General features: G+C 38.9%; 1 protein-coding gene and 2 long non-coding RNA genes across 3 annotated transcripts in view; 2 read left to right on the plus strand and 1 right to left on the minus strand.

Annotated features, from left to right (window-relative positions):
- LOC145554009 (NACHT, LRR and PYD domains-containing protein 3-like) overlaps positions 1–16636 on the plus strand; it is a 143207-nt gene that overhangs the window by 14436 nt on the left and 112135 nt on the right. Inside the window, exon 6 of the mRNA XM_081613228.1 lies at positions 192–365. Coding sequence (XP_081469354.1) covers positions 192–365 — 174 coding nt within the window. The remainder of the gene's footprint in view (positions 1–191; positions 366–16636) is intronic.
- Positions 12202–16600, minus strand: LOC145554023 (uncharacterized). The gene is made up of 3 exons (XR_014090060.1): positions 16466–16600; positions 14899–16386; positions 12202–13845 (listed from the first exon to the last, which is right to left on the minus strand). It is a non-coding gene; the product is annotated as an uncharacterized LOC145554023 (long non-coding RNA).
- On the plus strand, positions 13842–14978 carry LOC145554020 (uncharacterized). The gene is made up of 4 exons (XR_014090057.1): positions 13842–14055; positions 14485–14546; positions 14687–14758; positions 14916–14978. It is a non-coding gene; the product is annotated as an uncharacterized LOC145554020 (long non-coding RNA).

Below are 16636 nucleotides of genomic sequence, written 5' to 3' on the forward strand. Positions count from 1 at the left end.
TTGATCAAATGTTCTGGTTCTGCTGGTTTGGACTCTTTAACCCAGTTTGACTGGATCAGATGTTAGAATCAGTTCATCAAGTTTCTTTTACATTCAGGGAAATTAATTTTCTACATTTTATTATTTATTTGTTCATATTTCAGTTTTAACTGCATCCTGTTGCTTCAGCTCATCTTTTATTCTTTATTCAGATTGAACTGCTGCAGTTTGTCAGAGACCAGCTGGACGTCTCTGTTCTCAGCTCTGAAGTCCAAACTGACCCATCTGACAGAACTGGACCTGAGCGAAACCAACCTGGAAGGTTCTGGACTGAAGGAGCTCTGTGGTTTTCTACAGACTGAAGGCTGCAGACTGGAAACATTGAGGTTTGTAATTATATAATTATTGATATTTCAGTGAATAAATATCTATAATTGATCATAAATCAAAGTTCATTTCTTCTGATCTAATAAATATTTTCTGAGTTTGTTCCTGGATCCAGAGTTTAATTTAGTCCCTCTGAGTTGGACCTGCTGATCTGAGGTCAGAACAGGACAGCATTCGGACCCCCAGTGTGTAGAAATCCCCCTCAGGTCAAGCAGGTCAAAGGTCATTCAACCCAGTCTAGAAAAGTGAATCCCTGGAATCTCACAAGAACAAATCAATAATCAATGATTGATGCTTCAACACTTTGATCAGAACCTGGAATGATTTTACTGACTAAAATCCTCCAACACATCATGACCCAGTACCAGGTTCTGGTTCTGGTTCTGAAGTCAGCAGGTCTTTATTGAAGCAGCAGCTTGTTGGCTTTAATATTCATGAGAATCTTTAACTGGTTCTGTTGGACTGGTTCACCTGCATCCTGTTGGCTTCAGCTCATCTTTTATTCTTTATTCAGGTTTATCAGATGCAGTTTGTCAAAGATCAGCTGTGATTTTCTGGCCTCAGCTCTGAAGTCCAACAGCCTCCGTCTGACAGAACTGGACCTGAAGAACAACGACCTGAAGGATTCAGATGTTCAGCAGCTGGAGGATCTTGTAGAGACTTTATGGTAAGTAAATGTTTGTAGTGAGTCCAGCTGCTGTCAGCATGTTGAGCTAAACCCAGTTAGCATCAGAGCAAAGCTCCAGTGTTCCCAGTAAAGCTGCAGCTTCTCAGTGGGAGGAGAATGGTTCAGGCTTCCTGATTGGACACAGAGACAGCAACCAGCCAATCAGAGGAGCAGCAGCTTGCTGTGCTCCTGTGTTGGTGTGAAGATGAGTGTTGTTGCTGTGTCCATGTCTCCAGGACGTCCAGCTGGACTTCAGCGTCCAGCATGTCTAGAGACAGTGGTCCTCATTCATCAAACTGTGGCAGCAGCAGATCTGATCTCAGATCTGCTTGTTCTCTCAGTTCAACAGGAAACAAGTGATCAGGTTCATCTTGGTCACAGCTCTGAGATCAGTCTGACTGCAGCCTGGAAACTGTCTACTGGATGTGCTGCGTCACTGACTGCTGCAGGAGAGAGGCTGGAAACACTCACTGATCTGATCCTTCTTCTCTCTGCAGGATCTGATCTCTGTAAAGTAGAGAACGGTCTCTGTGTCCTGCTGATCCTCAGAGGTTGAAGCTGCAGCAGTTTGAGTCTAAAGAGACTCTGACTGGATCCTGATGACCTCTGACCTCCAAGATGTCTGTCATTTAGTGTCGTTTGTCTCTTTGGATCAATAAAGATCCGATTCAAACTGGGCTCCATTTAGAGGCTTCATGGAGTTTTGATCTGAACTGGATTCAACTGGAAAGTTGATCTTTTTTCTCTCTGGTTCATTTTCATCCTGGAACCAGAAATGGTCTGAGATGGAAACATGGGAATCATTTCAGTTCAGCTCTGAATCATGAAAGACATTCAAACCTCTTTTCTCTGCTGCTGCTTCTTCTGCTGACAGGAAAATGTTCCTCAAAGCTCCACAGATAAAAAGATGCTTTACTGGAAACTGCAGAGAAACTTCAGCTTCCATCACAGAAACCAGTTGAACCAGTTTAGAACTGGATGTCCCACAGAAACTCTGATTGTTTTTGTGTTTTACTTTACTTCCTGGTTTGATGTTTTATTTATCAAATTAACGAGACATTTTACATGTAATACAGTTTTTAAATAGTTAATATTTACTAGCAAAGTTTAAACAAAGTTGTAAAACAAATTATGTGACTGCAGCCTCGGATCACGTCATCGGGGGGCGGGGCCAATGGAAGCAGCTTTATGTACGTCACGCTGCTGTACCAGCCGATAGCAATACCCGCTAGCATCACAGCTAACATAATCATTTAGTAATACATTACGTGGGAGGTTCTGGGCTTTAATATCAACATTTGCTTTTATAAAAGTACTGTAAAAAATAGTCACTCAGATTTAAAGACTGTAAATCAATTTAATTAAAAAACAAGAGCGATCCAGAGAAGTCCTGTCAATTTTCACTTCCATGCTTGTTTGATATCTTGCTGACTAGAAAGATACCAAGCTGGCAAACTATTGCTTAATAAAATGTATAAATCCTGAATCACTAACAGATAAACTACAGAAATTAAGACTAAATTATAAAAGATATAACACTGTTCTGTTCACATTGTTACATTAGTGATTTGTAAAACTTGAGGGCAGAAGAGGAATTGATGTTTGAACTGAAATAAATATAAATCTGCTTCTGGTTTGTTCATTTGCATGAGAAATTAAAATAATTAATAAATATAAATATATTCTTTGAGAGAACAAATCAGCTTCCAGTTAAAACCGAATACTTTAAAAAATATATAGGAAAATGTGTATAAAACAGTGATTAAATAGTAGCTTCATAAATGTTTATATCTCAAATTAAGGTAGTAAATCAGATAAAACCAAACCTGGGTTCTGTTTAACCACTGCAGTACTGCGTGTCGCCGCTGGGTGTCGCTCTATCTCCATTTTATTCCTGCCTGTCTAACGGAGCAGATTAAGATCAACCTGATTGATCTACAGGGAGTCAATCATTGGTTGGTTCTCATTATGTTTATTGTCCTTCATCTTCTGAAAACATCTGTATGGTTTTGGTTTTTATTAAACTGAAGAACATCGATTTGTTTCAGCCTCATCATGTTCTGGTTTGTTTTTATTCTTCTAAATATGTATCTAACAAATAAATACTTTTCATAAAGACACAAATGTAAATAGAATAGACATTAAAACTGAGAAAGAGAGATTCTAATGTTTTCATATTAATGGCAGTGAAGTGTTTGTATTGGTGTTGGAATCAGTAACAATCAAATATGTTAATATTGTTACATAACGTAACTCTGGGTCCATCATAACGTGACTCTGGGTCCAACATAGCGTGACTCTGGGTCCAACATAGCGTGACTCTGGGTCCAACATAGCGTGACTCTGGGTCCAACATAGCATGACTCTGGGTCCAACATAGCGTGACTCTGGGTCCAACATAGCATGACTCTGGGTCCAACATAGCATGACTCTGGGTCCAATATAGCGTGACTCTGGGTCCAACATAGCATGACTCTGGGTCCAACATAGCATGACTCTGGGTCCAACAAAGCGTGACTCTGGGTCCAATATAGCATGACTCTGGGTCCAACATAGCATGACTCTGGGTCCAACATAGCATGACTCTGGGTCCAACATAGCGTGACTCTGGGTCCAATATAGCGTGACTCTGGGTCCAACAAAGCGTGACTCTGGGTCCAACATAGCATGACTCTGGGTCCAACATAGCATGACTCTGGGTTCAACATAGCATGACTGGGTCCAACAGAGCATGACTCTGGGTCCAACATAGCATGACTCTGGGTCCAACATAGCATGACTCTGGGTCCAACATAGCATGACTCTGGGTCCAACATAGCATGACTCTGGGTCCAACATAGCATGACTCTGGGTCCAACATAGCATGACTCTGGGTCCAATATAGCATGACTCTGGGTCCAACAAAGCATGACTCTGGGTCCAACATAGCGTGACTCTGGGTCCAACATAGCGTGACTCTGGGTCCAATATAGCGTGACTGTGGGTGTTTAAAGCAATCAGTGAAAATGAACATTAGTTTGACTATTATTCACAAAAATACTTTATGTACAATGAACCCCTCTGGAACATGTTTTTATTATTTTTGATTAAGTTGTGCAATTCCTCCCATCTCAAGATATATCTTGAGATGGGAGGAATGTCAAAGTAAGATCATGTTTAACAAGTCTATTGTATGTATTCATTCTTATTTTTCATTCATATCATCAATTCAACCAAAACTAAGTTTTTCAGTGCTCCTAACACACATGTAATATGTATTTTAATGGATAAGATAGATTATCGTTTTGATATTCTTTCTCCAAACATACTTTTATAACTGAACAATACCTACAGATGTCTCGAAATGTTAAACTGTTTGGCCCATTGCACTGCAACACCAACATGTATTTACATCCCCATTTGAAGGAGTACATGTTGGAAAACAGGTTTTTTTGAGCCAGTATTCCAGCATTTGTGATTAAATACTGAGAATGTTTAATGACAAAGTTCAGATTAGAAGACAATTTCAGAAGAGCCAACAACAACTTAGTATGCCATAAACATCTGCCTGTGATACTATAATGACCAAAATTTTACATGTGCAAATGATTGGAACTTTGTCATGATGACACAACTGATGCTTTATGTAAAGCTCAGTGTTTTCACGTTGGCAGAAACACTTCGGTCTGCATTCCATCACACAATCTTGGATGAGCTTAACAGACATGCAATGTTGACAATATAGCATCAGATTTACCCTGAAAATTGTACTTTGATATGCAGACTTAAGTGTTATCCCTAAGTTGAGCTAAGTGTGTTCAGTGCTGGATGGTGAATGTCACACTAAATTTGTTCCATTTGTGTGACTTTGTAACATTAGAACATTTTCAGCATTAATGCCTGTTTTTATACTTTAATCTCATATTTCTCAATTAATAACACTGAGGGTTTTGTCCATGTCCTGGAACTAGTAAACAGGTGAACAGAAGGCAAAATGGGTTAGCTACAACAGGAATGAGAATCAAAAGGCGGTGTTCAACAGTTGATTTGCATTTGCATGGCTGTCAGCAACTTCATTTAAATACGAAAACCTCTGCTAGGCACAAGGGGAGTGAGAGGGAACACGGACACACAGTGGTTTTGACCATTCTTGGCAGTGCTCTACTGCCAAGAATGGCAGTCTTCTCGGTCCGCCGCTCCAGAAGCTGCTTCACTGACCTCTAGATGAGTCCAGCAGATCCTCCCAGAGTCCATCCATCTGATTCCTGACGCCATGTTTGTTTCTCAGATTGTCATTTCCTTCCTACACTCACTGCTTCGTCTGGGTTTCTCCCATGTAGGTTAATTATTCCTCTGACAGAATTTCAACCTGATCAGCATACAGAAGCAGAAGTTGTTAATGACATCGACTTTCTGCACTTTTTCAGAGTTATAGTCAAAAAAACACCAAAACTACATAATCTTTTGTGAACTTTTAGCGACGCTAGCAGAGGACGTGAAGGAAGCCATTCACTCTGTGTTGGTCATGCTTCCAAATATTGAATCAACATTAACAGTTATCTGGTTTGGTACTTATCACTGCAGTGGGGGACGCTAGTTTACAGCACCAGTGTTATACAGTAATCTGTAACACCGTAAATTGTGACAGTAGGAGGCGGTGTTGCAGTTTTACACAACACTTTGCCATAACTATGATCCCAGAATATGATAGCGCTCATCATATATTGTCATCACACTGTAGCTTTAATAAATATTTTACTGAATTAGTTTCTGCTCATTTTCTTCTTTCTCCAAAGAATAAAAAGTAACTATCTGACCACTAATTTTGTTGTCACTTTTTATTATATAAAGGAGAAAATTAGCAGAAAGTTTGGATTAAATATTTAGTATTTTGCTATGAGTTACAGTATATGATACGCAGCATCATATTCTGTGACCTCTGTGACCAATATGTGTAGAACATTTTGACCTCCGTTGTTTCCATTTCCTTGAACTCCAGTCTTCTATGAACTGAGGACCAGTTACACTAGGTAGCAAACTTATCCTACCTTGGTTTTCCTGTATGGAGCAATAAGTGTAGAACATCTTGACCTTTGTTGTACTTGTTTACATTTCCTTGAACTCCAGTCTTCTATGAATTGAGGACCAGTTACACTAAGTAGCAAAGTTATCCTACCTTGGTTTTCCGGCATTGAGCAATAAGTGTAGAACATATTGACCTTCGTTGTACTTGTTTCCATTTCCTTGAACTCCAGTCTTCTATGAAAAGAGGACCAGTTACACTAGGTAGCAAACTTATCCTACCTTGGTTTTCCTGTGTGGGGCAATAAGTGTAGAACATCTTGACCTCCGTTGTTTCCATTTCCTTGAACTCCAGTCTTCTATGTACTGAGGACCAGTTACACTACAGCAAACTTATCCTACCTGGTTTTCCTGTGTGGGCATATGTGTAGAACATTTGACCTCCATTGTTTCCATTTCTTGAACTCCAGTCTTCTATGAACTGAGGATCAGTTACACTAGTAGCAAACTTATCCTACCTTGGTTTCCTGTGGGCAATAAGTGTAGAACATCTTGACCTCCGTTGTACTTGTTTACATTTCCTTGAACTCCAGTCTTCTATGAAGAGGACCAGTTACACTAGGAGCAAACTTATCCTACCTTGGTTTTCCTGTGGGGCAATAAGTGTAGAACATCTTGACCTCGTTGTACTTGTTTACATTTCCTTGAACTCCAGTCTTCTATGAAAGAGGACCAGTTACACTAGGTAGCAAACTTATCCTACCTTGGTTTTCCTGTGTGGGCAATAAGTGTAGAACATTTGACCTCGTTGTACTTGTTTCCATTTCCTTGAACTCCAGTCTTCTATGAAGAGGACCAGTTACACTAGGTAGCAAACTTATCCTACCTTGGTTTTCCTGTGTGGGGCAATAAGTGTAGAACATCTTGACCTCCGTTGTTTCCATTTCCTTGAACTCCAGTCTTCTATGAACTGAGGACCAGTTACACTAGGAGCAAACTTATCCTACCTTGGTTTTCCTGTGGGCAATATGTGTAGAACATTTGACCTCCATTGTTTCCATTTCCTTGAACTCCAGTCTTCTATGAACTGAGGACCAGTTACACTAGGTAGCAAACTTATCCTACCTTGGTTTTCCTGTGTGGGCAATAAGTGTAGAACATTTTGACCTCGTTGTTTCCATTTCCTTGAACTCCAGTCTTCTATGAACTGAGGACCAGTTACACTATAGCAAACTTATCCTACCTTGGTTTTCCTGTGGGCAATAAGTGTAGAACATCTTGACCTCGTTGTACTTGTTTACATTTCCTTGAACTCCAGTCTTCTATGAAGAGGACCAGTTACACTAGGTAGCAAACTTATCCTACCTTGGTTTTCCTGTGGGCAATAAGTGTAGAACATATTGACCTTCGTTGTACTTGTTTCCATTTCCTTGAACTCCAGTCTTCTATGAAAAGAGGACCAGTTACACTAGGTAGCAAACTTATCCTACCTTGGTTTTCCTGTGTGGGGCAATAAGTGTAGAACATCTTGACCTCCGTTGTTTCCATTTCCTTGAACTCCAGTCTTCTATGAACTGAGGACCAGTTACACTAGGGAGCAAACTTATCCTACCTTGATTTTCCTGCATGGAGCAATATGTGTAGAACATATTGACCTTCGTTGTACTTGTTTCCATTTCCTTGAACTCCAGTCTTCTATGAAAAGAGGACCAGTTACACTAGGTAGCAAACTTATCCTACCTTGGTTTTCCTGTGTGGGGCAATAAGTGTAGAACATCTTGACCTCCATTGTTTCCATTTCCTTGAACTCCAGTCTTCTATGAACTGAGGACCAGTTACACTAGGCAGCAAACTTATCCTACCTTGGTTTTCCTGTGTGGGCAATATGTGTAGAACATTTTGACCTCCATTGTTTTCCATTTTCTTGAACTCCATCTCTATGAATTGAGGACCAGTTACACTAGGTAGCAAACTTATCCTACCTTGGTTTTCCGGCATGGAGCAATCTGCGTGGAACATTGCTCCACGCCAGCAAATGGACAACCAGTTTAAGTCCATATGATGATTTTAAAATCTTCATCTCGACAAAAGGTAATGATTAGCACCCCCCCTTCTTTTTAGTCCATATAAATTTAGTATTCATGCTGAAAATGACAAAACTTCATTCTCAACCATTAGCTCAAAATTATCCATTACCAGACAAATCTACAAATGTGACACTGTACCTTTAAACTTGTAGAGCAACGATTTTATGGCCATCATATTGGGTGGGATGCCAGCTCACCCAGGTATCGTACTTCCTCCATTTTCTAGAGCTTCCTCTGAAGAAAAGAGAAAAGTTATTTTATGTGAACATCCTGTTCATTTGCAAATCTATCAATGTTTTTGCTTTCGTGTGTCTGTCTGAAAGGCTTGATGTGGCAACTTTAAATAAACTCCTTCAGATGGCCATTAGTGTCCAGTTCCAGGTACTAAACCATACTTCTGTGGATTTCTGATGTAAAACACTGAAAGATGGATAAAAACTCAGAAAGGGTTAACAACATTTTTAAAAAAAATTAAAAACACAAGGTTAAACAGAAAGACAGGAGTCAGTGGATGATCTCTAGGAGAACATGGAGTAATTTGCAGTAGTAGTTCAAACGACGCCCCCTGCAGGAAGAAAGGTGCCATAGCTAATGAACAAAGTGTGATCCTCCTGAAGTACTTTAATTACCCTCAACTTCTCTGGTAGGTAATGGACTGAACCTTGTTTTACTAATGCAGGTGTCAGAAGAAAAAAAATCATATTTATTTATTAAACTCTCCGTCATTACATTTTCTTTCATAACTGCTTTAAAACAAGTAAATATCAGAAACTTATGCTAATGCAGGGAAACTATACTGAGGTGGAAGTTAGTTATTCCATTAGAGTACATATTCTAAATGTTTTAATATAAAAAATAATTAGAATATTTAGCTTAAAGACTGTAGAGCTGAAGGCCACAACATGGATTTGACACTAACCTAATAAAATGTCAATCACTTGGATTTAATGACGTGTTTTAGATCAGAAGACAAACTAGACATGTTCAACTTATTCATGCTAACACTATGAAGCTACAGACTTTGCCAGCCTGTGACAATAAACATTTACTGCTTTCACCCAAGAAAAAGAACAAGGAACAATATTTAAAATGTACTTACAGAAACTAAATCTCTTCTCTACAATGTACAAGTTTATATAAATATGAGTCAGAGAGACGTGAAGAAAGTAACCAACTAACTTCAAAATAAAAGTCCGAGTGCTACAGTTACAAGCTTATATTCTAAAACTCAGATTGTGGATCAAACAGCTTGAACATTACCTCTGTGACCTCTGACCTGTAGTTCAGCAGATGTCTCCACAGTGTTTGAATCTCTCCTCTAACAGTCGTCGTGTAGAAAAGATGAAATTACATGAGATGGGGCGTAGAAAAGATGAAATTACATGAGATGGGGCGTTCTTCCGGCACCAACAATTGGTTGTAGAATATTAATAAATGTTGTTTCCTATTAATAACTGCAGTAGATGATACTGACGAGTATGGAAACCAGTTTCTCAAGTATTTAGATTTACTTTTAAAAAAAATTTAGGATGATGTAAATAAAACAAGATTTAAAATCCTGTTTTTTATCTTTGAAATCTAAATGAAAAACCTTATTTTGACCCCAAAATTTGAGTTCAATATTTACATTTGTCAGCAGAGCCAAACTAAATCACTTAATGTTTATATATTTCAGTTCATAAAATACATAAATATAGAGAAGTTAGCAGCCATTTATATTTCCTTTTTACAGCAAAATCAAAGCTAATGTTCAAACTTGAACTTCAGATTCCAACATACCGGCTGCATCCAAACATCCAGGTCACATGACCACAGCAGAATCCTCATCAGCTCATCGATTCTCAGCAGAGAAAACAAACCACACAGCCAGACGCTTTGGCCTTCATCAGCAGCTTTAGCATCACCAACCACAGCAGCTCTTACCTTGAGACGTCTTCTTGGACCGCCGCTCCAGCAGCTGCTTCACTGACCTCTAGATGAGTCCAGCAGATCCTCCCAGTGTCCATCCTCCATCTGATTCCTGACGCCATGTTGGTTTCTCAGACGGTCATTTCCTTCCTCCACTCACTGCTTCGTCTGGGTTTCTCCCATGTAGGTGGATTATTCCTCTGGCAGAATTTCAACCTGATCAGTGAACAGAAGCAGAAGTTGTTAATGACGTCGACTTTCTGTGTTTTTTTTAGAATTATAGTCTAAAACACCAAAACTACATAATCTTTTATGCAGTTTTAGCGACGCTAGCAGAGGAAGTGAAGGAAGCCGTAAATTGTGACAGTAGGAGCGGTATTGCAGTTTTACACAACACTTTGCCATAACTATGATCCCAGAATATGATAGCGCTCATCATATATTGTCATCACACTGTAGCTTTAATAAATATTTTACTAAATTAGTTCTGCTAGTTTTCTTCTTCCTCCAAAGAATAAAAAGTAACTATCTGACCACTAATGTTGTTTTGTCACTTTTTATTATATCAAGGAAAAATGAGCAGAAACAGTTTGGATTAAATATTTAGTATTTCTATGAGTTACAGTATATAAGCAGCATCATATCTGTGACCGTCTATTAATCCATAATAGTCATAACATTAGAGGTCAGATGTTACTTTTCATTTTCTGATTTTCTTAAATGTAATTTATTGCATTGGTTCTCTGCCCTTTTGAAAGCTCACATTTTTAGCATTAGCATCGTGTTAAAAATGCAACAGCGCCTCCTACAGTGACGGTGATCAGAACACCGGAAAGCTTTATAGCCTTAGCATCAGCTAACATGCTAATGCTAACACGTGACAGACCAAAGCTATACGGTAACATTTAAAACTTCACAAAGTTCCACCTCCAGGAATCGGTTCTCAATAGCATAAAGTCCAAACCCTCTGTACGAGGGACAGAGTAAAAACATGGGGGTGTTTATTACCAGACGAGCCCGGTCTCAATCCGCTGCTGATTCCTGGCGCCATTTTTGTTTCTCGGCTGTTTCAGCGAGTTCAGCAACTGAACAAAACGCCGCTTCTTAGAACATCCGCTAAAGCTCAAAAAGCGGCTCTAATACTTCATCAGGGAACTAATAAACTTATTTACAGGTAAATAAACACAGCGACCTTAAACAGCCGCGCTCCTGCGACAAAACATTCAGGTTCACCGGCATCATTACGGTCCGTTACTCCAACAGGCGGGTTGGGGAGCCGAATCACTTCTTCTTCTTGTGTTAGACCAGCTGTACTAGTGCATTACCGCCCCCTGCTGGACAGGAAATTAATGCGGAATACAGTAAAAACTCAATAGTTTTAAGGATTATCAATAATTATTAAACTAAATAGGTAAATTATATTAGTTAACTAAATTATCTCTATTAGTTTCAACTGTTATTTTTCTTGCATCACTTTCACACATATTTTCAATTGTTTATTTCAGGAACTTATCACAGAGAAACAACCTAAACCAGTTAGGAAGCTTTCCTGGGTTTTTCACTACAGTAATGAAAACGTGACATTAGGATATCACACACCACCATTTAAAAGCAATTTAATACAGAAATATGGGCTTAATGAAGATAAAGATTAATGTTCGGACCTGAAGTTCACCAAACGTCTGAACATTCAGTCACTGAAGGAAAAAAATAATATATTTCTGTATTTTATTTAATGACCCAAATGTTAGAAAACATCTGAACTTCAGCCAGTAGAGACAAACCTGACCTTCCATTCAAGTGATGGTTATATTATAACGTTTTGTCGTTTCTGCTTAAATGTCAAGTTAAATAATTTAGAACAAAAACAACTAAAGTGACCAGGTTTAGATCTAATCTGGGGATATTTTAGCTCAGAGTTAAATTAAATTTATCAGACTGAAATGAAGAAACTGGGCCAGTTAGTTTACATATTTAAGCAATAATAACCTGAACGACCCGAGTGGAAACAGCAACATTCCCTAAAGCTGCAATAAACTTCATTCAGTTTCACAAAATTTAAACCACAAATTATTTTGACCATATTTTAACCCAAAATGAGAGAAAAATCTAAATTATGAATCTCCTCTCATCTCATTGCTGTTCAAACACAAATATGTATATTTAGTCCAATCAAAGCTACTTTTTTAATCATCAACAGGGATTAAAAAGTTCAATTACAGATAAAACGATACAAATAAAGAAATCATGTTTTCATTTTCAGGGTAAAAACCAGTTTATACAGTCATATTGTATAATCATGTTAAATTAAAATAACTGCTGCGTTAAACAGACGGAGCCACAGATGATCAGCAAAACGTCAGATTCTTCATTCAGCTGAGCTCCATGAATCTGTCAGCAGGAAGACAACATGGCCGCCGCCGTGAACCAGGAAACGTTTCATGAAGAAGAGCAGAAACCTTCATGATGGTCAGCTGGTCTACAGTCTGAGCGAAGAGCAAAACTCTCACAAACCGGAGCGACTTCTTTACTCCACAATCATCCAGATCTCTGGAGGTTCTGGACACAAACCGGGCCGATCCGCAGCAGAACCTCCTCCCGGGTTCTGGAGCCCGGCAGAGCTCCAGAGGTCAGAGGTCAGGACGTCGAGTCTTCACTTGAAACTTCATGGCTGGATCAGAAAACTGTCAACTCAGCAGTTTTCTCTAAATCTTTATATGGAGCCAAATAAAAAATTAACAGCAATAATTTGGATTATTTAGTATTTTATAGGAGAAAAAGATTGGATTCAATTTTCAGTTATTTTTTCACAACTTTACTCATTAATTTATGAAAGTTAGCAGCAAATTAAATATTTACTAGGAAAACTAAAGAAGCTAAATATGATCAAACTATTTAAATAACTAAATACTTAATTAGCTAAATGTTTACCTAAATACTTAGTGTTTAGTTCATAACCAAAGATTTTGTTCCAATATAATATTTAACTTACTAAACACACATTCAGCCTGTCAAGGAAATATTTAGTTTACAAACTAAATATTCAGCTAAATATTTAGTTAATTATCTAATTAGTTAATAACTAAATGTTTAGTTTGCAGCCCAACTATGTAATTAACGAGCTAAATATGTTATTGGAGAACTAAAGGATTAGCTTCCCGACCACATGGTTCACAAACTAAATATGTATTTGGCACTGAAATTATTTAGAAAAGTGAAGCCAATAATTTCCTCCAATAACTAAATAATCCAAATTATTGCTGTGAATTTGTGACTGTAACCTTTTAAAACTGCTAATGAGCATGTTGGAGGGAAACAGACATTCTGACTTTTGTATAAAATTATTTTTACCAAAGTATAAAAACATTTTCTTACAGCAAATGGCTGATTATTAACTTCATCTGATTGTTTCTGCAGAACTTAAATCCTATAAAACATTTTGAATAATTCAGGAAATAAATCAGCTAATTGTTATTTCTGGTGGATTTAAACTTTTCCAGCTGATTTTTCTGCTGTTCATCAGAATCAGAGGATCTTAAAGTGCAGAGTGTCGATGGAGGAGCTGATCAGAGCGGCGCCCCCTGCAGGTCGGGGAAGCCGTCACAGTTTGGACCTGGGGGTCCGGTCCAGCAGAACCTTCATGTCCAGCAGAGCCTCCTCCACGGCCGCCGCCAGGCCGCCGGCGTCCGTTTCCCCGCAGCTGTTGAACGCCGACACGGCGAAGTTGATGTGGTCGTCCATGGGGTTGTAGCAGACGCCGTAACCGTCGGTTACCACCGGCCCGAAGCACATGACGCAGTCCGTCTTAGACGGGACCTGAGGGGAACCAGAGGGCGGGTCAGAGTCCAAAACCAGGAGAGAATTGGGTTACAGCCTAACGTCAGGATCCTGAACCTCTGCTTTAGCTAACAATGACTAGCATTGATGTTAGCTGCTAAGTTAGCAACATAACGCACTAAATCTTAAAGGAAACTGGATGCAGTGCATTGCTACTGATTGTCAACACCAACATAGCGAGTTAACAAGGTTAGGAACAATTTGTAGCGAAGAAAAGGAAAGTAGCTCAGTTATGCTAGCTTGACTGTGAAACCTTAGCATGTAGATGTGCTGTGGAATCTGGTGTTTCAGATGAAAATAAAAGCGACAAACACCAATTGGCAGATCATCATCAGTGGAGCAGGAGTTTAAATCAGCTTTTTCTGAAGGACAATTTTGTTTCCACAAACATTATAATTAATTTTATTTGTCCTTTGTGGGTTTTTATTTAGCTTTGTGCATTTTATGAAATGCACAAAGCTAATTTTTAATTACGCATTTATTTTTATATGAATCAGGTTTGACCTAACTATCAAACTTCCAATCGGTCCTGTCATTCTTGTGCTCTGTCATAATCTCTATGAAAAAGTTTGTTCTTTAATCGTTTGCTGCTATCGTGTTTTTCTTCTGTTTCTCTAGATAGGAGAGGAGTTTAAAATGATAAATAGAAAACAGTCTGACACAAGAAAACTAAAGACATGGTAAGCAATTCTAACTTAATTTAAAATGGTTAACATGTACTAATATTAATACTTTTGTACATGTTTGATGGCTTAGTAAATACTTGAGTTAGGGAACAGTAGAACCAGATTTCCTTGACTTTTTTTAAAATAAGCAACAGCTTAAAGTGGCTGTTGGAGACAGACTGCTGGGTTTTCTGATACAAGCCGAGTGCAGCACAGGGAAGGAAACGGTGAGGAAGTTGAACACAGATATTTTGTTTATGAAATAAACTATTCTCTTTTTTTATTATGATTTGAAATTAATATAACAATTAACATGATTTATTAAATGCTTAACTATTGAGTACATAATGACTATAATTTCCTTTACCTTAATTTCTTCATCAGCCTTGACTGGGATGAAGTGACTGAGAGTGGATCCAGGCTTGGAGGTGGAGATAAAAGTTCTTTATTGGATTAAATTTATATGAATGAAGCAAAAAAAAAAAAAAAATAGGGAGGAAACTGTGTCCAACTGTAATGATTTACTTCTTGGAGTGATGCATGGAGCTGGTCTGGTGGTGGGGTTCCCATCGGATGTTTTGGATCTTCAAGCAGTTGAGTTGGATGTTAGCAGACTAGCTTCTCCACCTCACTTCACAACCTGCTGCCTTTTGTCTTCAGGTTTTCTCTTGCAAAAAAAAAGGTGGACTTCTGGGAAGCATCCAATTTATGGACTGGAATTTAATAGACCGAACCTGGAGTCTCACAGAGAAGGGAGGTCCCACTGGATAACACCAGGAGGTCTTAGTTTTTCCCACACCTGATGAAGGAGCTTCAGCAGAGTGGGATTCATTGGAGTCGGGCATAATATGCTCGGAGTCCTGGAACGTGGGAATCTCGTGCTGAACCGAGGATTCGAACGCTGCTGATGGATTTAAGACCAGATTTGTATCCAGGAGTGTAGAGGATGAAGCATCAGCCATGGAGCAGGGTCTCGTGATGGTTTGTCCATCTGTAGTCTCTGAGGTTGGAGCAGATGAGCTTCATGCTAGTTGATTAGCTTCTTGCTGTCTTCTCTTTTGAGGCTTTCCTCTTTTAACACCAACCATTTTTTCTGTCAGAGCAAGTGGTTCTTCCTCTAAAATGCAACAAGTTGCATCAGCAACTTGTTTTTTTTTGCAGTTGCATCAGGAGTTGCATCAGCAAACTTGCAAAAGCCTAAAACTTTCCATTTAGGGAGGAATAACTGGGGCCAAAGGTCATGTTGCCAGAATTCTGTCTGTCTCATTTTGATAAGAACTTAAGTTTTATATGATGAAAGGGGGGAAGGTGGCGGGGGGTCTGACATGCTCATTATTCACCATTTGATTTAAGAGAAGGTTCCAGAATCCTGTCTGTTTTATTTTGATAACTTAATTTAAATCAAAAGACATGTTCTTAAATGATAAGCAATGTATATATATAACCTTATTAATCAGACAAGGTGATATAAAACCTTATTAAAACAGATGTTTAATACAATAAGCATTTTATGACGCAGATTTAACAGACGGTCGTGTGCGATAGCATCGATTTATTGATTTCGATTTGGGCGTGGCATTTTAATCCATCAAACTCGATTCATTAAAATTTGACATAAACTTGTACTCTATATTTTTCATGATGCTGGGCTACTGATTATCCCTGTCTGGACACAGGGTCAATAGAACCAGTTTAAAAGCTAAAATGAATGGTTATATGCCAGACATGGAAAACTGGGATGCACTTGTCAAATTACCCTGGTTTCTGTCATGGTGGGTTTGAGGTTCTTGACCCACATGCAGAAACACTCAGAGAGGTAAAGGATTAGTAAGAGGGTTCCAGGGTCCGAGGGTTACTGCACACAGGAAGAGAGCAATGATGAGTTCAAATGCGGAAGGGAATTTCATTTCTGAGAAGGCTCTGACAGTTCTTACTTGTAGTTAACTGGAGAGCGAGCGGGGGGGAGGCGAGGCTTTTCCTAGGTGGTTTGCAGGTCGGGTGGTTCAAAGGGCTGGAGGGCGGACAGGTTCGTCTTCCTCGTGAGATCGAGAGGGAACAGTGCAGAGACGTCACGAGAGGATTCCTCCAAAAACTCAGGTAACTCA

Source organism: Poecilia reticulata, chromosome 12 (assembly GCF_904066995.2).
Source record: "Poecilia reticulata chromosome 12, P_reticulata-male-v2, whole genome shotgun sequence".
NCBI classification, from domain to species: Eukaryota; Metazoa; Chordata; class Actinopteri; order Cyprinodontiformes; family Poeciliidae; genus Poecilia; species Poecilia reticulata.